This window comes from Barbus barbus (genome assembly GCF_936440315.1).
Source record: "Barbus barbus genome assembly, chromosome: 35".
In the NCBI taxonomy this organism is placed as follows: Eukaryota; Metazoa; Chordata; class Actinopteri; order Cypriniformes; family Cyprinidae; genus Barbus; species Barbus barbus.
In genome coordinates, this window is record NC_136763.1 from 11,535,433 (window position 1) to 11,561,038 (window position 25,606).

General features: G+C 37.0%; 2 protein-coding genes across 3 annotated transcripts in view; both read right to left on the minus strand.

The window, feature by feature from the left end:
* The window catches only part of LOC306855056 (arf-GAP with SH3 domain, ANK repeat and PH domain-containing protein 1-like), a 36,539-nt gene extending 35,288 nt beyond the window's left edge, over window positions 1-1,251 (minus strand). The window contains exon 1 of one of the 2 annotated variants that reach the window (XM_079393474.1): window positions 941-1,251. In XM_079393474.1, the coding sequence (XP_079249600.1) occupies window positions 941-1,066 (126 nt within the window). In that variant the 5' untranslated portion in view covers window positions 1,067-1,251. The remainder of the gene's footprint in view (window positions 1-940) is intronic. The other variant, XM_079393475.1, reaches the window with a different exon arrangement.
* Window positions 1,252-4,139: 2,888 nt separating this feature from the next.
* LOC306855437 (fer-1-like protein 4) lies at window positions 4,140-24,293 on the minus strand (the record flags this gene model as incomplete). The annotated part of the gene is made up of 37 exons (XM_079394168.1): window positions 4,140-4,951; window positions 5,063-5,163; window positions 5,274-5,575; window positions 5,656-5,897; window positions 7,645-7,743; window positions 7,877-7,962; window positions 8,376-8,557; window positions 8,787-8,941; window positions 9,203-9,373; window positions 9,643-9,770; window positions 10,521-10,637; window positions 10,746-10,880; window positions 11,032-11,135; window positions 11,845-11,884; window positions 11,982-12,098; window positions 12,685-12,797; window positions 13,636-13,801; window positions 14,170-14,331; window positions 14,496-14,606; window positions 15,138-15,311; window positions 15,643-15,777; window positions 16,022-16,146; window positions 16,276-16,459; window positions 17,881-18,033; window positions 18,147-18,263; window positions 18,364-18,451; window positions 18,545-18,645; window positions 18,834-18,954; window positions 19,052-19,241; window positions 19,518-19,626; window positions 20,168-20,271; window positions 21,576-21,851; window positions 22,350-22,536; window positions 23,114-23,288; window positions 23,455-23,617; window positions 23,848-23,932; window positions 24,237-24,293. 37 exons carry the CDS (start codon window positions 24,291-24,293, stop codon window positions 4,771-4,773), a joined length of 5,256 nt encoding a protein of 1,751 aa, XP_079250294.1. The 3' UTR covers window positions 4,140-4,770.
* Window positions 24,294-25,606: the final 1,313 nt, after the last annotated feature.

Sequence of the window (25,606 nt, forward strand, 5' to 3'; positions counted from 1 at the left end):
GTTTCCATGTCAATTTAAATAATGAATAAATGTATGTTTATAAAGCAAACAAACAAACAAACAATACAAAAAATACATTTAATTAATTTGTTTTGTAAATGTACTAATGATGCCTCTTGGCAAACAACAGTGAAAATACCTCACACAAGCATTATTTTCTTTGTAAAACATGAGCTTCACTAACAGGACATGATCCTGGAGCAACATCCCCATCAACCAATCATCCCATTCCTAACCCTAAAACCAAATGGCAATGATTGGTTTTTAACAACAAAGGATGCAGCTCCAGAAACATTACTGGTTAGCTCCAGAAGATCCATGAATCCTAAACCGCTTTTGTTTATGCAACTCAATAAACGCTGGATGAAAGGCACGTGCTCGTGAAAATACAGCAAAGCTCGTATTGACGCACGAGGAGGGATAGGCGATGAGAAGCACAAGATTTAATGTGCAATAACGACAAGGAAACGTACGTTAACCCGCAATGAAATGTGTTATCCTTCCTCTTTCAGTTGTACTATATGTCACAGCACCACATGAAAATTAGAGGATACAAGCTATTTAATAATTTGAACTATTTTAAAATCACACTGGTTATATGAACACAATAATTTTCTATAGTTTAATTGAGGATTTAGCTTGAAATCACATGGTTTGTGGTGTTGGAAATAGGCTGCGCTCAGCCCAATGGATTCAACAAGACAAAGAGCATCAGTGTCTGCTGTAGTAATGTTTGAAGCAGTGTTCATGGAGAAAAATACATGAAAGCCAACACGATCATTGGACTAAGCAGTTCTGCATTGAAACACAGGATAAAGACACAATGAGACCTGCTGCTGCTGACGGACAGGACAGAACACCATTTCATTCATAATGTTGTACAACTTAACTGTCAAAGACATAAGCGATTACAGCAGCAGATGAAAGCATATTCTCATACCTCCTCGATATTATTGGCGGAATTTCGGCAACTTGTCATTTTGGTGTAGAAGGAAGAGGTGGTGGGAGAGCTATAGTCCTCCAAAGTCTCCGCGATAAACTCGTCCACTGATATGAACTCAGGCATTTTGGAGGAAAATTAAGAAAATGCTAATTATAAAAGAAATGTTTCACAGCAAGCCCATTAAAAATGATAATATTGTCGGTGAGGAAGTTGGTGTCAAGCTGTTTGAAAAGTCACCACAGCAGCAAAGTAAAGTGCAGCAGTGTTATGTTTGGCTATAGTGGCTAAAGCGCATAAAGAGGAAACAGGACGGTTTTAGTGTCAGTCTAGCGATAGTACGCATGCGCAGTTGGTCAATGGTCTCGTCAAAGAAAGCACATCAATGGCTGGGGTGGTTAATACTAGTGAAACTATTCTAAGCGTCTACTTTGGTCAGTATATTACCCGGTAGTGGAGATGGCGTTTTCAAGTGCAATTTGAAAAAGAATAATAGCCTAATACCATCAGGGGCCAGTTGCATAAACATGGCCACTATGTTAGGACTGTCTTAAGAAGTAGTTTGATCAACTAGCAGTGTAGTAATCAGTCTACTTTTAGATTCAAATTAGATCTACCGTTTTATGTAACTGACTTATATGACTAACTTTTAAGACTAGTCTATAGAAATGCAACTGACACCAGATTTTATCTATGATATTAAGATATTATAGGCTATCATTAGATATATTTCTCTGATGTATTAAAAGTGTGCTTTATTGGGGCTATTTTCTAAATGTTATCATTCACCTGACCTGTGTATAGCCTATATATATATATATATATATATATATATATAAACATAGTATTACTGTATTAACGATTTACCCTGCGTCCTAATGTGCATACTATCCACTCTATCTGCCCTAAATAGTATTGAAAAATACTAAAATCACAAAATTTAGTATGGATTGTATGCACATTGGGATGCAGGCTTAGTTACAGTGGGAATTTTGATTCATCCAAAGAATCAAATCTTTTGAATCCGTTTGTTTACTGATTTATTATGTGACTCTTTTTTTGCAGGTTACACTACGCCAGTAGGTGGCGACTATGGCAAGCCGTTTTGACTTTTATTCCTTCTCAGGATATGAATTCTTGATATCAGGAATTAGATTTCTACTAGTAACAATGGCTATTTTTGATATCGGCAATTACATTTCCACTAGTAACAATGTTAATTCTTGATATCAACAATTCAGTTTTCACCAGTTAAAATGCTAATTCTTGATATCACTAATTAAATTTCAACTAGTAAAAACTATAATTCTTGATATCTGTAATTGTATTTTCACTAGTTAAATGACACCATAGACTGCCATTCAAAATCAATTGTTGATATCAAGAATTAATTTCTTACTAGTTCAAATTCCAATTTCACATATCAGAAATACAATTCTTACTAGTAAAACTGTCTATTCTTGATATCAACTATTTAATTCTTGTTATCAACAATTGATTTTGAATGGCAGTCTATGGTGACATTTAACTAGTTAAAATACAATTACAGATATCAACAATTTAATTCTTGATATCAAGAATTAGCATTTTAACTGGTGAAAACTGAATTGTTGATATCAAAGATGAACATTGTTACTAGTGGAAATGCAATTGCTGATATCAAAAATAGCCATTGTTACTAGTAGAAATCTAATTCCTGATATCAAGAATTAGCATTTTAACTATTGAATTGTTGAAATCAAGAATTCATATCCTGTGAAGGAATAGTGAAACACTAAATCGTTTAACTGGTTCGTTGCAAACTATTTGTGCACGTCCCAAATCTTTGTTCAAAATGTGATGCCCCGGTTTGTTTATCCACAGGCTTGTGTCGTTCAGATTTAAAACCCCATCGACTTCAGTGAAGGACGTATTCATTCAGCAGGTTCTTCAGGAATCAGTTCATTCAGGTAAATGATTCATTCAAAATTCAGATTTATTGACGAACAAAACGCCACAAATATTTAAGAGAGAACATCAGAAAACTAAAAACTTTTCCAAGAGGGGGACTATAGCCACACATTGCCTGCCTTTTGATTTGAGAGTGTAGAAAAGAGCACAATATAACGCATCATTAATAAAAAGCCTGGAAGTCACCTATCCCAGCTGTCACCTCTGATTAGAGTTTCACTCAATCAGCCGCAGGCTCCCTTCTACCCAAGACAGCCCAAACGGCCCTGCAGAAAGCCATGTGACCCCTGCTGCACATTCCCAAGCTGTTCATTCATAACTCATATTGTAGTGGCTGGATGCCTAAAGCCCATGCACTGTAAAAATATATAGACCTACTTTCAGATGACTACACTGAAAACATAAAAAAGTTAAATATTGCAAAATATTGTATTAATTCGTAAATGTATTCACTCCTAAAAGTTGTTGTGGTTGATGGAAGCTGATAAAATGAAAGTGACAATCCAATTTAAACTGAGATGAAAATAAAATAGATCTCCTGCGCATCATGGTGATGGTATGTAGATGAATACCATATCCAGGTACTATGGTATTCACACAATATTTTAGAGAATACCTGAAGCATCACATCTTTTTTGTGACATTCTGTCCGTAACACTGAGGAGTGATGATGTATAGATCGCACTGCTCAGTTCAGGAGCATAACCATGGAAACTGTGGTTATTATTAAGTGATCATTTGCGTGTCCATTAGCTGCTGGTTTTTAGCTTCACTGGTAGATTCTATATAATTACCCATCTCTATGTCACAGGAAATTATCTCACATGAATGGGTTTAGATCATGTACTCTGAGATCAGCCCAGAATGAGAGTGCTGAAACATAATTTACTATCACTAAGGTCACGTTTTATATTATTGCTCTGCATGAAAAAAAGTCTCTTTTCTAAAGATGCACGAAGCATTTTCCTGAATGTAATATACACAATTTTTTTTTATGGATGTTGGTTTATATTTGTCATATCATCAAGCACACTGAGCAGCATTGTCACTGAAGCTGTAGCATATACTGTGACCAGGCTGGAGCTCATTTCATTTATCAAATTTACTGTTGTGTATCTCTGTAGAATAGGCTTCTGTCATGAACCTCAAATTGCTGAAATAAAACCCTAAACTCGAAAAAAGACAAGTGAAGTTCAGACAGTCTAGACATGAATGAAAGATTTTTGTTCTGAATGAAGGCAATGCTTTTGATGTATATGCTTTCCATAGCATTTCACTTTATTGACAAAACAGTCCTAGAATACATATAAAATAAAATAAAAAAAATTATATATTTAAAAGCAACAGCATGATTGGAAATTAAAATTCTTAAAACTTTTTTTAAGCATTTTTAAAACTCACCAAGGCTTCATTTATTTGATTAAAATTATACATTTCTTTAAAACTTTTGAACATCAGTGTGCATGGAATCATAAAGCATTAAACTGCACTGAATTTATTAAAAGGCGCAGTAAGCGATTTCTGAGAAACACTGTTGAAAGTGGATCAGACTGAGCACCAAAACACACTTAGCCAATGACCAGTAAGTGGCGTGTCCACTAATGATGGGGGAGGGTGGCTATTGCATTGCCTATTTGTGAATTTGGGGGTGGACCTATCAAGATAGTTTGTTTGTTTTGGTCATTTTAAATATCAACAGTTATAGTCAGAAATGGCTTACTGCAACTTTAACAGGCAGTTGTTTGTATTGTTAAAAGTCTGATTTTAGTTATTATTGCTTTTGTCTTTCCTATTAAAAGTAAATAATGGCTATGTACACGTGTATAATTATTTCCCCAGTTGATCAGTAAATTTCTTTGTTTATGTGCATTTCCACCTTCTCATCCATTGACAATAAGCTGGCTGATGTGTGTAGGCAGGGTGTAGAGGATGAGGAAGAGGAAGACCCCAAGAATAACCAAAATGATCAAAGCAATGATGTACTTCTTGTACTTCTTCCAGATAAAGAACACAAAGGTTTTCAAGGGGTTCACAAACCAGTTGAAGGATGTCTTGGGGCGGCTTAAGGGAACAAAAACATATTTATGTAGCACTTTTTAGTAAGTACACAATAAAGATGAAAACTGATATGAATATCTATATATGCACAGATAGTGTGTTTTAGCCTCTTACTTTGGTTTGTCCAGAGGTTCGGGTTCTTTGCGTGCTTTTCCCACAGGGTTCTTCTCGGCATCTTCAGCTATCACTAGTTGGAACTCTGCCTCTACTTTACCCTGCAAACCACATTAATGAATGAAGAGTTTGAGTCTACCTTTACAAAGTAAACAAGTGTGTCACCACTTTGATTTTACTCTTTATTGGTGCACTGACAAAGTGCTTGTACCATTAGAAGGAAAGTGTTCCCACTGTTGTCCACAAACTGCAGATCTTCTGGTTTCATTTGGCTACGCTTGCTCGACTTCTTTTTCTTCTTCTTCTTGTTTTTCTTCTCTTGTTCTGCCTCCCTCTCCTCTCTCTCGATGTCCTCTTGGCTCTTTAGTTTGATGAGCGGCCACCAGCCCTTCATCCTCTTGCTGCGGAAGATGGAGAAGCGAGGGCCAGCCTTGTCTTTGGCCATCTTGACGCTGCATTGCTCGGATGATTTTGATGCACGGACCATATCGCTGAGACGCAACTCTATGGATCCTGGAAAGGAAGTTATGTTTTTACTGACTAACTAGAAAATTTCATACATGAAACCTTGACTAGTATCTACAACCACTGACCCAAGAAGTCATTGGAACCGATGCGGTCATAATCCCAGACCTGCAGCACCAGAACAGCCGGTTGGCGGAATTCAGTCTCCTCAAGGGCAAAGAGGGACTCCTTCTTCTTGTAGATGATCTCCTTCTCAGTAGGAAGATAGTCAAAGTGGAAGACAAAGCGCCAATTGAAGTTGCCTTCACCAGTGAGGGAATTAAAATGCACATCCGTCTCCTGTTTCTCATCTTCCAGACCTTTAATCCAGCTGTTGAATGTAAAAATTATATTTTTTATTATATTTTTTTAATGATTTTTAATAAGTCCATTATGCTCACTAAGGCTGTATTTATTTATAAAATAAATTAGTGCTGTCAAATTAATCACATCCAAAATAAAACTTTTTGTTTACATAATATGTGTGTGTACTGTGTATATTTATTATGCATGTATAAATATACACACACACAGTATATATTTTGAAAATATTTACATGTATTTATACACTCACCGGCCACTTTATTAGGTACACCTGTTCAATTGCTTGGTAACACAAATTGCTATTCAGCCAATCACATGGCAGCAACTCAGTGCATTTAGGCATCTAGATGTGGTGAAGAAGACTTGCTGAAGTTCAAACCGAGCATCAGAATGGGGAAGAAAGGGGATTTAAGTGACTTTGAATGTGGAATGGTTGTTGGTGCCAGACGGGCTGGTCTGAGTATTTCAAAAACTGCTGATCTACTGGGAGTTTCATGCACAACCATCTCTAGGATTTACAGAGAATGGTCCGAAAAAGAGAAAATATCCAGTGAGCGGCAGTTGAGCGGACGAAAATGCCTTGTTGATGTCAGAGGAGAATGGGCAGACTGATTAGAGATGATAGAAAGGCAACAGTAACTCAGATAACCACTCGTTACAACCAAGGTATGCAGAATACCATCTCTGAACGCACAACACATCGAACCCTGAAGCAGATGGGCTACAGCAGACCACACCGGGTGCTCCTCCTGTCAGCTAAGAACAGGAAACGGAGGCTACAATTCGCACAGGATCACCAAAATTGGACAATAGAAGATTGGAAAAACGTTGCCTGGTCTGATGAGTCTCGATTTCTGTTGCGACATTCAGATGGTAGGGTCAGAATTTGGTGTAAAGAACATGAAAGCATGGATCCATCCTGCCTTGTCTCAACGGTTCAGGCTGGTGGTGGTGGTGTAATGGTGTGGGGGGATATTTTCTTGGCACACTTTGTGCCCCTTAGTACCAATTGAGCATCGTTTAAACACCACAGCCAACCTGAGGATTGTTGCTGACCATGTCCATCCCTTTATGACTATCTTCTGATGGCTACTTCCAGCAGGATAATGCACCATGTCACAAAGCTCAAATCATCTCGGACTGGTTTCTTGAACATGACAATGAGTTCACTTACTCAAATGGCCTCCACAGTCACCAGATCTCAATCCAATAGAGCACCTTTGGGATGTGGTGGAACGAGAGATTCACATCATGGATGTGCAGCCGACAAATCTGCAGCAACTGCGTGATGCTATCATGTCAATATGGACCAAAATCTCTGAGGAATGTTTCCAACACCTTGTTGAATCTATGCCACGAAGAATTAAGGCACTTCTGAAGGCAAAAGGGGGTCCAAACTGGTACTAGCAAGGTGTATCTAATAAAGTGGCCGGTGAGTGTATGTACATATTTATATTCATATAATTTATATTAGATATAAATATATTTAATATATAAACATAACATATTTTTCTTAAATATATACATGCATGTGTGTGTATTTCTATATACATAATAAATATACACAGTACACACACATACTGTATATAAGCAAAAACTTATTTTGGATGCAATTAATCGTGATAGCATCCAAAATCCAAACTTAGTTTTTTATGGAATATTGCTATTCAGTTTATTACGGAACAGAGAACTGTAAAGTGGCATCAAAGAAACTTTAGATTTTCTGGGCTATTTCATTTCTTGTGTATTCTGACCCTTTAACATAGATGTCACTTGATGGCTCTCCAGTGAAAGGATTGACATCATCCAGTACGACATCATCAGTATTCCAGATGATCACACGCAGCTCATAACTAGAAACACAGGGATAAATATTCTCTCATTACACAAATATTGCACATAAGCTAATTATTATTCTTTTTGGTGACACTTTGCTCTTGGAACATAGATTGCTTGAGCATAATGAATGTGTGATGTCCTGATTACCTCTCTGGAAGTCTAGGTTTGATATTAACAGGTGGTGGTGGAGGTACATCCACAGGAAACATGTCAATCCACATGTGAACATAACCCTGCCATGTCAAAGACATAAGAGATTACGTTAAGAGATATGATTATGTACAGTGGTGCGTTTCAATATGCATTTGCACTATGCCGTTATTAGTATAAATAGTGTGACTAGTGTGCTCACACTGAAAATTCCAAAAAAAAAAGAAAAGGTGTACTTCAAATGCCCAGACGATGCACTCAATTAACCGAAAAACGAAGTAAACTGTCAGAGCTTTAATAACGTTCTATAATGAGAGGGTATGCTGGATGACAAAATAACCTTATATAATTCATACATAAATTGACTGTGTACATAATGCATTGAATAAGTGTACAGTGTGTCATTTGGGACGCAACTTAAGTGATGATTTGATTCAAGCTAACTGGTCTTGACTAAGACTGCTAACCAGTCATTGTGTGTGCGATGGAGTCTGACCTGAGGGAGGCCTGGCTTTTCGGCGTTAAGCAGTGAGCGGACCTCCACATGCTCAGGAACCAGAGGACATGCTCCCTCACAGAACTCTCTCATCTCCCTCCAGCGCTGTAGGACACTCAGAGCTTTATGCTCATCCAGCTCTGCATAGTCTTCCTCAGTCTTCTTATTCTTCTTCAACAACTCTGCAGGATCCAAGTCTCATATTCATTTATGTATATATATATTGCTTGCATTTTGACAAAGGCAAATGTTGGAGTTCAGTGCCATAAAACAATAAAAAGATGTGGATATTTTTTGTATCTCTGTTTTATGCCATTTTTTCATTGAAGAAACAGAACACAAAATGACTGTTTGTATTACATGAAGGTGCTTTATAGCCTTTATTTTATTTTAATAAACTTGTATTTCCACCTTCTGGAAAGGCCTCATTGGGAACTTTGAAGATCTTGTTGAGAACTTTAATTTCAGACTCTCGGTACTCTGGAGATGGAATCCCATTTTTGCGGCAGAGCTCCAATAATATCGCAGTGGGTTTCTTGGCATCTCTCCATTTATTATAGCCATCCCTGAAATCACAAGATATCCTAATCTGATTTAACCTGTAGAGAATCAAATGAAAATCAGGCCACAAAACTGCTTGATTTATCTCAGTCTCTTAAACGTTGCAGCTGCAAACAATCTTCTGGGAGCTCTTCCAATATGAGCTTAAAGCAGTCAGTGAGCTTTGAGAAATTCTGATGACAACGACAGTAGTGGTCATGACAAAGATAATAATATCATTATAATAACTATCACCACCATCATCACAGGCTAAAATCATTACCCACTTATCATAATGAAGAGCCAGGCCACACCCGGCACGATGGCGGCTGTAGAAACGGTTCTCCAGGTCCACGCGGGTCTCTCCAATCAGGTCATCAGAACCAATAAGGTCATGGTCAAACACATACAGAGTGAGCTCTGTCTCCAGGGGGAAGGACACGGTCAATTCAAACACTCTGTGGGGAGACAAGTGCTCAGGATATCAAATCAGTAACCAAACCTGAGAATAATGATATCACAGATTTAGCCTTTTTAGCTCAAATCACGGTGTTTTCAAGTTATAACTATAGCTGTAGTTCAGGCTGTCAATGTGCATGTGACTTCTAGAGTTAAAAACATTGCACATGAAAAGCCTCTATGAAATTTTTATTTAATCTTTCATTCTTACAGCCACCATACTGAACGTTGTGAACATTCATTCATTTTGTGAGCAGACGGCACTTACTCTCCAAACACTGGGTTCAGTTGTTTGGGAATGTAGCGCTCTTTGCTGTCCATTTGCTGCTGGCCAACTCTTACCACCACATAGGGGTCTGCCTTTCCATTCGGATCTGTGGGTGCCAGATTGGTTGCCTTGGGGGTTCAAAGGAAAAAAAAAGCATAAACAGTTCACATTCAGATTCAATGCACAGAAAATATAAGGGGAAATTTTCGAAAACTGTACCATTGTGAGTCAAGCAATGCACCCTTCAATGTGACATGCTCCCTTTAAAATCATTGAACATTTTTCAAATTCATGTATATATGCAGGACTATACAGGATGAAACAAAAATTAAAAAATGTAAAGTTTCTATGTAACAACAGACATTTTCTTCTGTATTGAGGTGTACATCAGAGTGAAATGGATTATCATAAAAGAAAAATGTAGAGGGGGGACTTGTTTTTATGCATTGGTTGTTGACTGGATGAAGGCTGAATGCAAAATTGCAGTCAGTTCTAAGAAACGAGAAGAGTTTAGGCAGACTAAATGATTGGAGAAGTCTGGCATACATTACCAGAGAGAAGTCTAATGCTTCACCAAAAAATTAAGATGTTTTGATTTAAAGAGAGAGAGAGAGAGAGAGAGAGAGAGAGAAACAAGCATTGATGAATCATTCACAACAAGATCAATAACATGCATTTAGAATATAGATTTCATACCCATTTCATACCAACTTAAAAGAAATGACGACATATAAAATATAAAACTTTGCCTCATTCATATAAACTGTCTAAAATGTTCATGCCCACTCTGTCAACTAACTGTGCAGAATTTGTAAATTAATTTTTTTGGGGTTTTTTTATTTTAAAAAAGGAATTTGTTTTGAACAACTGATACCTACTTTTACTACATATACCCTCACAAGGACTTTGATGGCTGCATTTTTGGGAATCCCATTAGTGATCTGACAGTCTGCATCCTCGTCTTCGGGAGCGATGGGGTATATCAGAAACGATCCCTGCAATGAAGCACAGCTCTGCTTTAACCTCTAATCCTTGCCAATTTTCATGCATGCTATCACACTGTTGATCCAGCGCATGAGAGCTTGCCAAAACGCACATCTCACCTTATATTTACCCATATATCTCGTACTTTCATCTTCCTCTTCATCTTCCAGGCTGGATTTGCCTTTGTAGACAGGAAATATGTGCAACCAGTCCATGAACTGACTGTATTCATTTTCAAGTTCAGACTTGTAAAGCTGGGGAATGCAATAAAAAAGTGGGAACAAAGAAAAAGGACAGAAAATGTAAATTGAAAATAGTTTTAGATGGCTGAAGAGCAGATATATAACACTGTAAACACTGTATTGAATAAAATAAAAGGACTGCAGTTTGAAGAACATGTCAAACCTGTAAGGTGGCCATTTTCTTCCTCTTTGGAGCAGGCGGCTCTATTTCAATCACAGCCTCATCATCCTCTGCCTCTAGTGCTGACATGCTCAATGGTGCTCCATCTGCAGAATGTGACATTACTATGATACTTTGAAATACATTCAGTACTAAGCATCCTAAAGCAGAGGATGTGGCCACACTAAAAATGTGTGAATGTCATCACACAAAAAGTTCACACCAAGTGACATCCACAAACAAATTACGCTAGACCTTTTCTCAGAAGTAATTTCACTTTCAATCAGCCCATAGCTGATTTTTAGTGCATGCATTAAGTAATTTACCTTCAGATTCACACGTTTCCTAAGCAAAGGATGTGGCCACTTAGGTTACACTAAAAATCTCTGAATGTCATCCCACAAAAAGTTCACACCAAGTGGTATCCCCAAACAAATTACATTAGACCTTTTCTCAGAAGTAATTTCCCTTTCAATCCACCCATAATTGATTTTAGTGCATTTTTGGAGTAATTCACAAAGCAGACTAACCACAAGTTCATGTCTTGTTCAACTACATTTGGTATTTTGTTATGTAATGCATTTGATAATCAATTTGCGCCCAAATATGTTTTAGGCCTCTGTCCAACTGGTTTCATTCAGATGTCTGAATTTGCTGTTGTTACGCTATTCCAAATTCAGACGCTAATATATTTAGTGATACAAGTGATGTAAGTCTTTATGAATGAGTCATTGATTTATTCACTCAACTGATTTGTTCAAAACCGCTGATTCATTTATAAGAGTAACAATTAAACCCTGCTTGAGCTCATAGTACCTCCATCTTGTCCATCTTCCAAGTCATCCTCTTTGTCCTCCTGAAGAAGAGATGGAAACAAGTAATTTACATGTTGAGAAAATCCACAAGACACGTAGTTTATATAATCTTTTATCAAAAAAAAAAAAATGTATCACCTGTTTTTCGAGTTCAGCCAGTGATGCATAATATTTAGACCACCAATCAAGCTCCTCCTTTTCTGGTGGCTCCTCCTCTAACTCCTCCTCTTTTTTAATCACCTTTTTGATTGGAGACTGAAAATGCAGTTTTCCACAATACATTAAATTTAAAGCTAAAACTCATTTACTCGGCCTTGTTTCACTCCTAACATTTAATTTGTGAACAGGCCTTTACAAGACCATGCCAAACACACACTCATGATTGAAAGCATCCCATTTGGATATCAGCAGGGGTCTTGGCTATGCAGTGGCTGCCCAATTAATCAGAGTGATCTAACAGCAGGAGCTCAAACTGACACAGGAACACACTTCGCTGCACTCAACAAACCAGTAGATTCACATCATAATCAACAGGTTAATGGGTGCAAAGGGCTTCACATTTAATAACTGCAGGCTGTGGACGGTTAAAACATGTGCGCTAAGTACTCATTAGGAGCTATGTCATACATCCCAAAGCCGCCAACTTATGTAATTTCACCCAGACTGGATACCCCATGACCACATGGCAGCTGTCTGAATAAAAGTGTTTGCAAAACGGAAAAGTGGTGGAAGATGGCAGATACAATTTTGAACTGTTTCACACATATGGTGAGTAGCAATCTGAGGAAAATTAAAGAATGTTTTCGTTCTAATGGACTGAAAAAAAGACAGTGGAACTTACCATGACTAAGTTAAGTGGGTTAACAGGAATTTTGCTACGCTTCAGAGCAAGTCCACCCAAGTCCATGGTGATCACCGTGGTTAGAGGAGTGGTCTTCTGGGGAGGCTTCTTCTCTAAAATTGTGAGCGAATGTTTAGGATTTTTCTATGTGAAAATATATGAAAAACTATAGTCTATATTCTATATTAAAAACCAGTCAACAGTGACCATGTTTAGATGTGCAAAAATAGTGATATTTTTCAAAATGTGGTTATACTATATGATTATAATACTTTGTTTTTCAAAGAAAGTGTCTTATGCTCCCCAAGGCTGCATTTATTTGATCAAAATACAAACATTATTATTACTTATTATGAAATATTATTACAACTTTCATCTTATTTAGAGCATCCACTGTTCTGCTGGATATTCAGTGTTCTAACTCTACATCCACTGGATCAATCAGACTTAAAACAATACAAGAAATTAGCAAAAAGTGCTATAGGAATCTCATGAGCTCTCATTTTGCAATTTATTGGAAGTAATTGGGTGTGGGTGGTGATGGCGCAGTGGATAAGACACATGCCTTTGGTGTGAGAGACCCGGGTTCGAATCCACTGTGAGACACCAATGTGTCCCTGAGCAAGACACTTAACCCCTAGTTGCTCCAGAGGCATGCGACCTCTGACATATATAGCAATTGTAAGTCGCTTTGGATAAAAGCGTCAGCTAAATGAATAAATGATCTTCTAACTTAACCCTACTATAGATCCTAAATAAGAATAATGAGCATATAAGTGTGGCCAGTGTGTTTTTTCACTTCAGCAAAGTTTCATGCCATCCTAGTTTATAAAGAAAGAGAGTCTGGTGCACTTTTGAATGTAAATTATTTATGTAGATATATCAGAACAGCAGATGCTTTATTTTTTGGCCTTTAAACCACAAACATATGAGCTATAAAAGGTTCCATACCCTCAGGCTCCTCCTCCTCGTCTTTCCACTCCTCTTGATCCCTGGGACCAAACTGCACAAGGTTTTGGACCACGTGAGTTCCCACCAGGACCAGCCTCCCGAATGCCCTCTGCTCCATTATGAAGATAGTAAGAGGAGGATGCAGGTAGACGAGCTCTGGAAGTTCCTGAGGACACATAAACTGTTATGAGCTTTTGTGCAGTTATGAAAATAAAAGCAATTAGTAGACCATTAATATTAAATCATCCTCATCAAATATTTAATGCTTACTTTTTTTAAGTTTAATAGGATGTTACATATAGAATTATTGCTTTGATGTTAGCAAAAGTCACCATGCACCAAACAATCACAAATAAAAACCTACAACTAACAAAGACTTCATAGTGTGTAATAAATCATTCTGAGCAAAACATCTCACCAGTACTGCTTTTAGTAATTCTGAAACAGGATATGTGATCAATGCTTGTATAGCAAGCATGCTCTCAACACAGCTCTTGAGATAAGGTCTAATACTCTGAAAAGAGGGAGTCTTACAACATCAAAGTGTTTAACCACATCATTGAAGTTGGGATTCAGCTTGTAGCTCTGAATTTCCTCAGACTCGATCATGTGGCCCGCACACTCAATCCTCACTTGAGGTCGCTCCACTTCAAACAGGTTGACTCTTTTCAGGTCCCTCAGGCCCCAGTACAGCACCTGCCGTTTAAGGGTTTGAGTTCAAAACACTGTAGACAAGTACCAAACACTCTCTTGGGGGATGATTTATGAACACATCTGATAAATCAATTTGTTCTTTGGCACTGAAGACCTTTAAATAATGATGCTAAATAAAACTCTCTTTTATATGTTCAAGTTTGCACCTCTATTCTGTATTTCCTGAGCACAGGTCGAACTCCCTCAGGAATCATATAATAGCATTCTTCTTCCATGTACTGTGGTTCCTTGGGGTCAACATCCAGTGGCAGATCTGGCTGAGATGGATTCAGAGCACACAAACATGACATTTAAAAGGCATATTTTAAGACTTTCTGATATAGAGGTGGAGGATTGGCTACAAGTCATCTTTACCATCATTTAAAAGCAACACAACTGTTTTCAACATAAATAATAATAGGAAATGTCGTTTGAGCACCAAATCAGCATATCTGAATGATTTCTGAAAGATTCTGTGACTGCAAAATTCAGCTTTGCCATAATACACTGCATTTTAAAATATATTAAATTAGAGGATGTAAGTTTATAATATAATAACAATATTATTTCACAATATTACTGTTTTTACTGTATTTTTGATCATATAAATGCAGCCTTGGTGAACATAAAGAGACTACTTTCAAAAGCATTACATATTTTAATATATATCTTTCTATTCATTCAGGTGTATTAAGCTGCTCTCTAACAGACAAATGAATGCTTAGTCATGTCATGTCTATATGTGTGTTAAGCTAGACTCTTCTCGCTCTCTTTTGCAGTGAAATTAAAGAGAAAAACTGGAGTCCCACCTCTCCGAAGCTGGAGTAATCCAACTCGATGAGTTCAAGAGCTGCCAAAATTTCACCAGCTTTGTTCTTGCCTTTTGTGATCTCAAAAAACTGCAGCTGGGGTTTTTTATATGACTCTTCCACAAACTTCAACTCTGGCTTTGCAAATGCACGACCAAGGGCTTGTGGACTGCCCTGTTGTAACATTCAAATGCACCACAAATAAATTGCACTGTATAATAAACAATCATAAGTGTGACTTCTCGTATTCTAGTCTATATATGGATGTAATATGGTCTTATACAGAATATACGTAGACTTTCTAAACAGGAATAACCAATATATCTGACATCAACATTGTATGTGAAAACATGGTGCAGCTTTATTATTTATTTGATTTAAAAATGTATACTGTTAGAACCAAACCTATGCTTTTGTTCAAGCATGGTTTTTCAAGTGCCGCTTACTGCTGATTCACAGATTACAGCATTCCAAATCAGTTAACACATTAAAAACTATGACTCACTAGTTTGTTGTAATCATAGATGTTGATGATGACCACAGGAGGGTCTTCTCTGTACTCATCCTTACTGCCCTCCATCAGAACCTGATCATAGAGGAGTAACTCACACCACGTCGGGGACAGAGTTTCTTCCAACACCTACAAAGAATAGAATCTTTTAACAGTCTCTGAGACACAAAATTGCAATCAATAAAGGCTGAATGGCTCATTTCTATGCCCCTTCAGATCCCAGTTGGACTGAATGAACTTGTCATAAAGGGACAATAAATCTCATGTGAATTGAATAAAAGTTATTTTTTTTTAGTGCTTTTCCTATCCAATGCTTTTTATTGGAATCAGAGAAAAAAAAAAATAACTTAAGTGTTATATATATGAGACCCACCCGTGTGACCTGACACTGTGTGCTGAACACAACCTTGGTAAAGGGATCGGACAGTCCATTGTCATCGGCTGCAATAATGCCACGCGCTTGATAAATGTGAGCACGTAACTGGAAATAACGACTGTCTGGATAAAAGGACAAAAGGAGGGACTGTAATTTTCGTGAAATGTCATCCAAATTAAAACATATTGATTTTCAAAGACAAATTCTGATGAAATATCTGAGATGTTTGCATTAGCTATTTCTTAAAGTACCTTCCACCGCTAATTTGGTGGGAGGCATGTTACGGGGAATTGATGCACCAGAAGTCGCCTCTTCGTAAATGGGTCTGAACTCTGCTGGAAGGCTGGTGACACAGTTTTTTGCGTACTTTGTGATACCAAGCCACATATATACTTCCAGTTTGGCAAAAATTTCCCCCACTGGTCCTCCAGGGGTCTACAGAAAAAAAAGAATTAAAAAACAAAAATAAGCCACACATACAATACAAGTTCTGGACAAAAAGCCTAACCAACATCACAACTGTAGGGTTTTGGAGAAATATAATTTTTCGAGTATTGATAATTTTAGACTTTTTTTTCAAATTTGTGTATGGTACATACAATTTTAAATGGTTTGGCCCCTTCTATACTTTGTGATTTTGTGCATTTTCGCTCTACAGACTCTGCAAGATCTACTAGATTATCATCTACTAGTGATTGTGTTGTTCCTTTGGGTTAGCGTCTTTCTAAGTGAAAGCTATTACTCATTGGAACACCTTACCAGAAGACATAAGGATGTGCACATCTATTGAACTCTTTAAATTAAAACTAAAATCTTATGTAAAATCAACTCGACTCTGTAAACATTGAAATGGTTGTGGTTTAACGATGTTATTTTTATTGTTTTATTTTGGCTCTGATAGGATGTGCATGTACCATTTGTGTTTGCTGGTTTATGTTTTTATGTTAGTGATTACCTGCCAAGGGACCACTGATGAAAACTAGCCATTGGCTAAATTCGGTACAGTGCATGAAATGGAAACATTTATGTTAAAATTGTGCATGGTCCCTTTTCAAATAAATAAATACTATTTAATAATTTGGGGTCAGCAAGATATTTAATGCTTTTGAAAGAAGTCTCTTCAACCAAGGCTGCATTTATCTTATAAAAATTACAGTAAAAACAATAATATTGTTAAATATTTTGATTTAAAATAACTGTTCTATTTTAATATACTATAAAATGGAATTTATTTCTTCTAGTCTTCAGTGTCACATGATCCTTCTGAAATCATTCCAATATATTAATTTGGTGCTCGATAAACATTTCTTATTATTATCAGTGTAGAAAACAATTGAGTTGCTTAATATTTTTGTGGAAATCATGATTCTTTGATGAATAGAGAGTTTGAAAGAACAGCATTCATTTTAAAGATAAATCTTTTGTAACAAATGTTTTTACTGTCACTTCTGAAATTAATGCATCCTTTCTGGGTAAAAGTACTAATTTCTTTTTTTTTTTTTCTCACTGATTGTATGCTGATGTATGTTATAAGCAACAACAAATATCAAAATAATAAACAAAACAAACAATATGTTGCTCCATTTTTTAAGGTTAAAAAAGTTAGATTGTAAAATATTGTGATTGTATATAATTGTATTTTATGATGATACATACTGTACAAAACATGTATACATCTATGACTAAATCATGCTTTTTTTGTTATGAGCGGGCACTGAGCAATATTAATAACTGCTAATGTATAGTACAATTCATTTTCAAACTACGTCATGCCAGTTTTATTTTAAGAAACTATCAAGAAAACTGGATTGGACAGAAAAAGATTTAGCAAGAAGTGATATGAAGGAGGAATTCACCTTCATGTACACAGCAGTGATTTTCCCGCAGTCTTTACCCTTCTCTTCCTCCACCAGTGAGAACAGGACAGTGGGTGCTGGAATCCTGGTGTAGGCCACTCGCCTCCCTCCACTCAGCATCCACAAAAACACATCGGGCAGAGTGCTCTGAGGCTGCCATATGAGAACACAAACACTTACATACAGTTCTGGTGGTAAAAACAACATGCATTTTTAGATATAAATTGAGATAAACATTAAGACACGGTGAATCTTGGTAGCATTACTTCTAAGGCCAGAAAGCAGAGCCTCTTTGCGATATTCTTGAGATCTGCTAGTCTGTCTTTAACCGTATTTCTGGTCACTCTCTTTCTCACTCTCAGGGCCTGCTTTGCCAGCAAAACCTGCAATTCATATCACATTCTCAATGAAGACTCTTAGTGGATTTAACCATATTATTCATCAGCGTACTTCTGTAACACCAAAATCAATACAGTCACTCACAATGTTCCTTTTGATGAGCCCCACACGGCACTTATCCAGGGTGTTTTGACGAGCATTCCTCTTCCTGTCTAAGTTACTGCAGAACTGCCTAAGAGCGGTGAGAACGAGCTTTCTATCATCTATAATGTACGATGTAAGAGGGGAAATACAGACTCAGTATAGTCATGCAAATGTGTCCTACTTGCAAGTGGAAAAGAATTCCAGCGTGACATCCACCAAACGTTCTTTAGCCTTGATTTTTGATCTTTTCAACTGCATCTCCACTTCATCAATGCCATATTCCTTAAAAAATATAGGACACAAGTCAAACTTAGAAAATTAAATTTTCTAACAATCAAGTTAAATAGATGCTGTTGGAATGACATGAGGAGAATTAGGTAGCATGTGGGCTGTAACACATTTTAGATTGTCATATTCGTAATTCTGCTCATCAAAAACACAATCTTATATTTCTGCTCAGTGTCACTTGCCAGTCGGTCAGCCATCTTGGACAACCAATTGCTGTTGTGGAATCGGAAGGTGTGATCCTCGAAGTAGCTCCACACGAAGATACATGGTTTCTCTCGGAATAAGGGAATGCAACTAAACGATCTGAATGATAAAAATTATCAAATTTGCTGCTATTCTTGCATAATCCTGCTGCACTCCACATAACGATAACCTGTCAGCCTTGAGAATGTTATTTCACCTGTCGTATTCAGTGGGCTGTGGTCTCCTGGGTGGTGTAACGGATTTGTCTTGAGGGCCAGGGTTCAGAAGTTCTTCTCTCTCCAGCTCATCGTCTGATTCCAACAGAGGTTGCCTGTCTTCAGCCAGATTCTCCTGACTACCACTTTTGCTTGACTTCACTACAACATCTGCAGTTTTCCCATAATTCCCTGTGAAGCAGTGTTATCGTCACTAAATATAATATAATATAACTAAAATCAAAAATATTTTTTCGTTAAACGAATTACTCTGAAATAAGTGAAAATATAAATAATCGATGAAAACACTAAATGAAAAAAATTGAAATGTGGCCGTGCCTAAAGACGTTTAAGTACTAAACTACTAAAACTAAAATAAAATAAAGCTCTACATAAACTGTTGTATGAGTGGCTTAGACTCAAACAGCTGTTTATAGCCTATCATGAGATAAAACAGTCTAATCTTACCTATAGACAGCTCAAAGGTGACTGGTTTGGAGCCAATAGAAGGATCTATCATTGTCACTTCAAAGAAGGATGCAAACAACAAAAATTCATCCTTCTCTCCAGTGAAATTCTGCATGAGGAAATAACAGATGCACCATTGATTAAATGTAATACTATACAGAGTATATGTAATAATGATTGTTTCTAACATCTGCACAATTGTGTTATATTACTTTTAGACAACAGTTTAGTAAACAAGTAATGAACATTTTAGACACAATATTGGAAATTATTTTGTCTACGTTTCCTCCAAGAAAGTCTCCAAGCAACACACAGTAATGAATGATTCAGTATTTTGAACATATTTAGTGAAAGATGCAATGACTTAAAGACAGACCCTTTGTTTGTTTTCTAACTGAATAAGTGCTGTGAATGAATCAGTTGAGCGAATGATTCTCTGACTCATTCATAGAGATTCGTCACCACCACCTGCCTTAACGATGTAGCCTGCAGAAACAGTCACTAAAAAATTTCCACACAGCCTGGGTGCTGTCATGTAATGCTGCTCAGCAAATCAAATTTGAAGACTGTAGAACTAACTCTTGTATACGCTGAAATAGAACATGGTAGACTGTCTTCTCTCTTCCTATCAGGCAAACTTGGTCACTGACCTCAGGAAGAGGGTGAACATCTTCCACTTCCACTGTAACGGCAGCTGGTACCTCAGCGCCAACATCTTCAGACTCCTCGGCAGGCCCACGGGGACTCTGCATTGCTGAATAAAATCATTTTTCAAATGTGATTAAAGTACTAGAACATCTTTGAAATGTGTGTGTGTGTGTGTGTGTGTATATGAATGTATAACACCAAAAACACACAGTATGTGATAAAATTTTACATTTCATATTGCCACTAATGACAAATACATTTTAGACATTCCTGATATCTGCCAATGGTCGAGCAAACAAGTAACCCTGCCTCAAATGTCACACTATTGGCTGAGCTAATGTAGTTATGTTTGGCCCATTTCAGGATGCGCGAATAAATAGATTTCTTTTTAGCACCACTTCACCAAACATAATCATTAAAACATATTTTGAGGGAGAGTCACGTGACGTGCTCATGAACCTAGTCGCACTTGAATAGAGCTCGTGTACGTTTGGCCTCTTTTTGCTGATTTTTTCGTTTTAAGTTTTATGCATTGGTGGTGCTTTACCTGATGGCATGCAGTCGTAAACAGCAGGAGTTGTCTCCATCGACTTCTCCGATTAAGAAGAAACCTAAGTTACCGACCGCGAGCGATATGATGGGCAAGATGGCGAACACTGATACACACTTTGAGGACATTCTAAGAACCGAGTTGACGGCGATGCAAAACGAATTCGCTTCTCACATGTCAGTTGTTCAGTCGTTATGCTCTAAACTGGATCTTCTTACAGGGGAGATGAGAGAACAAAAGAAAGTTGTTGCAGATCACGATAGGCGAGTATCCACGCTCGAGCAACAGGTTGTGGACTTACAGGATCGCAATATGTGCAGCAATCTGCATCTGCTTGGATTGCCTGAAGGTTCTGAAAAGACGACCCTATGGGCTTTTTGAAAATGTCTTCTTTTCTAAACAATTATTTTATTTTATTTGTTTATCTATTAATATTAATTAATATATTTTTATTATTATTATTTATTTTTATTTTATTTATTTATTTTTTAAGTCAACCGGGGGTGAGATGGGTTGGGGTGGGTTCTAAATTTGTACAGCTGCTTTTTGTTTTGTACTACAAAAGGGATAGTAGTATCGCTTTTTATTTAATTTTTTCGTTTATTATTGAAATGTTGTTATATGCATGTGTCAATTTGATTTAATTTCTTTATTTTCTTAAATATGTGGGTAGATAGTATTTATAGAGTTGTAACTTTTTAGTTTTAGTTACTTTTTCTTATTTGTAAGTCGCTTTGGACAAAAGCGTCTGCTAAATGACAAAAGTAAAGTAAAGTAAGTAAAGTAAAGTACTACTGTTCCACAGAATAAAATTCAATAAACAGTTGTTAACAAAAAAAACAAACATATTTTGACACTACCTTCTTTGCCTGCCGTCTTCTCCTTGGATCTTCGACTCTTGCGTTTAAGAGTAAGCCTGCTCATTTTGCTTTTCACATTAGCAATGGTTTTACTCTCCGTCACCACAACTGTAGGGGAGGAATAAATCTCCACAGTCAGTGAAAGCAGTATTCTGCCCCTATAGAAGATCCCTTCACTCAGACCTTCATTAAGATCCCTGTGGATGTCTCTCAGCGTGGAGTTTTGAGGAGAGCCGTAGAGATTGACCCAAGTAGGGCCAAAGGTGGGATTGAAACCTGATGGATGGAGGAAAGAGGCAAAGTAGATTGCAGAAAAAAAATAAAGTACAAGTTGTTTAAAAAGCGGTCAAAACATGAGGGTATATTGTTAAAATGATGATGCAGATACATAACTGGGGGATTCAGAAATGCATTTGTACAGTAGTCCACCAAAAAATTTTATTCTCTAATTATTTACTCACCCTCATGTCGTTCCAAACCTGTATGACTTTCTTTCGAATACAAAAGATGATATTTTGAAGAATGTTGGTGATCAAAAACATTTGTTTCCCATTGACTTTCACTGTATGATTAAAAACAAGTAATGGAAGTCAATGGGAAACACAACTGTTTGTTTGCCAGCATTCTTTAAAATATCATCTTTTGTGTTCCACAGAAGAAAGAAAGTCAAATAGGTTTGGAACGATATGAGGGTGAGTAAATGATGACAGAATTCTCATTGTTGGGTGAACTTGGGATCTCAGTACATTTGCAGTATTCACTATTAAAACTGACCATTTCGGTTGGGATTGGAGATTTGAAGAAGGTCTAGAAAGTGTGTTGCCACAGCCACATCTCCAATGTTGGCATCATCAAGAATCTGGATTTTGATTCGTCGAGCAAGAGGAGGAAATTGCTCAATGAAGGATATCTGTTCATTCCACTCAGGAGCATTAGTGTTGCTGTCTACTGACGTTTCCCCCTATTGAATATGTAAATTTATCAATTTTCACACAATTTCTATTGCATTTTTTTAAATAATAAAACGTGTTTTTTACATTTTGTTTTTATTTTTCATTTTTACAGTATTCTACCATGTACTTCATGTAGTATTTGACTGAATTTGATGATACGCTACTGTATATATAGCATGTGTTACTTCGATAAGAACAGAGAGTTTAGGTTTGGCTCCTGACTCCACTTGAACTTTGTCAGAAACAAGCTCTGACATCATAATTTATTTTGAGCTGAAATGTTTGCCAATACCCTGTGTGGTAAGACTCCAAGAGCAGTTCAAATACTGACGGCACCTCAGCCCATTTAACAAACAAACGCACCATCAGGGTGTGCATGTTTGTGTATCCCTTGTCATAAGTGTTATTTCACAATGGATAAGTATGCGGAAATTATAAGGAAAAGAATCTTAGAGATAGAAAGATATTTGACTGTTTACATATTAAAATGTAAAACATATTGAGAGAAGGACTTTCTGTTCTTCCTGTTTAAACCTTCTGTGTTAGAACAATATCTAATTCAAAATTAAATTGAAAGAAAATCACCTGCTGGCCAGCGAATGTGACCTGAACATAAGGGTCGAGGAAAACCTTCTTGTCTCGCATTATCTTCCCCATGAAACCTGAGTTCATGCTGGGCAGACCTTCAGCTCTGAAGATCTTCATGACAAACTTTGCCCAAGGACGTTCTGATGGCATCCTCTTTGGAAGGAGAAGGTTCCTAGATGCCACATGAAAATGTACTAAAATAAAAAAAACTGTAAAAACTGACTACTGAACATACTAATGTCAATGACCAAAGAACCAAACATCGAATATGAATGTCTTTCATGGGGAATATGTCCTTAAGAGGAGAACAGCCATGTTAACATAAGACAAGATCTTACTTTTCAATATCATCATTCTGGCTGCCAGCTGGTGCCAAGCTGGCCATGCCCATGGGGTCTCCTTTCATCACCACACTCACTGTGCACTTCACATAGCCTTTAATTCCCGAGCGGGTATCTTTTGGGTCAGTAAGGGGAGCCCATTTCTGGTAGAAACGGTGATCTGTGAGATATATCGGATGTGTTAAATTGTTGTTATGCTCAATGACCTATAATCATTCTTTTTTACCACCAGTGATGAGTTAATTATCACCATTAAAATGTCTAGGGAATTATATTATCGTTTAACCAATGAAATGAACTCTCAACTTCTGTAATCTTTACTTAAGTTGTGTGTATCAAAGCTTGCAATGAGCACTTTTTCCTTCTTAAGATGGGTTTATCTGGGTTTACCCGGCTGCTGATACACTGTGCTGATGTCGATCTTAAAAGTTCCTATGCGGGTCATCAAAAAGGCAAGGATTTTCTTATGAACCACCTAAAATATAAAAAGAAAAGAAAAAAACATGACATGATATATGCACCATATTCATATTAAACATTGTGTCAGCTAACTTAAAATATGGCAATATATACATTTCCTTACTTTATTCAAGTCAAAAATAAAGGTCAGATTAAGTAGAATTATCCTTTCAATACCGTATATTTTTCACTGTTCACATGTGCATCATCAGTCATTATAAAATAATAGTGCATTAAAGCCATTTTAGCTGCTTTATATGTAAGAAAGTTATGTAAGTCCTCTTTAATTGCCCTCCGATAGTGTCTCTGAGAATACTTACAGAAATCTCAATCACTTTATCAAAGAGCACATCTTGTGTCTCTTGGAATTCAAACATGAAGTTCTTAAAAACAGAAACAAAACAAATCAGAGAGATGCCTAAAGCTTCAGATGCTTAAAGCTGAGTTCTTTGCAAGTAGTTACCTCATTGTAAAATGGGCAGTTGGTAGACTTCTGAGTAGCTGTGTGCTTTTTCTCATCTCCAATAGTCACATACACTGCTGGGTTGATGTTCACCCCGACCAGTTTTTGAGCTTCAATCACATTTACATTCACCTGATGGAAAAAAGAGTGAAATAAAAGTTTTAAACATACTAGATTCTCATCAAACAAAGTCAGCTATAAGGAAAACAATTATAGAATTATTTGTATATGAAATAAGCAGGCCTCAATTAATTGTTTTACCTGGAAAGACTTCACTTTAGGTGTGACAGCAAGCTCGTGCTTTGCTATAGCCTTGCAACGACTACACAAATAAAAAGCCTTGAGTTATAGAAGTATTATTTATCAAACTTGTTACATTCTCAGATTAAATTTCCAATATGGGAATTACATAATGAGACATTTTTAGTTATACAATGTGTAACGTTTTGCATTACACTGCACTGCAGTACAATAGGTTTCTTTATGGTATAGTGTAATGTATTACACTGAAAGGTCATTGAAACTCACCTCAAAATGGGGGTGAATGTCACATTGGCACATTCGATATCTGCAAAGTCATAATCATCATCGTAGTCATTATCATCATCTTCGTCTCCTATCTCGTCATCAGTTTTCAAAAGACTGCGCCCGATCATTCTCGTCTCACGATCCAGCTGCTGAGGACGCAGGCCATCTGAAGAACTACAAATTATTGAGTATATCAGTGTGAATTCCATGAATAAAGAATATGAAATTGTATATGAGTTGCACGTAGTGAAGATGTCCTTACTTTGCTTCTGTAAAGCCTGTGTTCCTGATGACAAGCTCTGAGCTGAAATAGAGAAAATTCAGATTTACAAAGACATTACAAAACTAAAGGAATGTGACTTAGTTACTAAATGAATGAAACCATGGGTCCATTCATTCAAAATAGGTAAAATGAAGGATGAAGGAGGATGAAGAATAGAGGAAAGGAAGGAAGAATAGATGGAACAAAGTAAAGAATGGAGGGTAGGAAGGAATATTGGATGGATGGATGGATGGATGGAAGAAAGGAAGGAAGGAGGTAGGGAATAAGGGAAGGATGGAGGAAAAGAAATAGAAGAATGGCTGGATGGATGGAAGATAGAAAGGAAGAATTTACAAAAGGAAAGAAGAAACAAAGGTAGAAAGAAAAGATGGATGGAAAAAAGGAGGAAATAAAAAGAATGGATGTAAGAAAGCAGT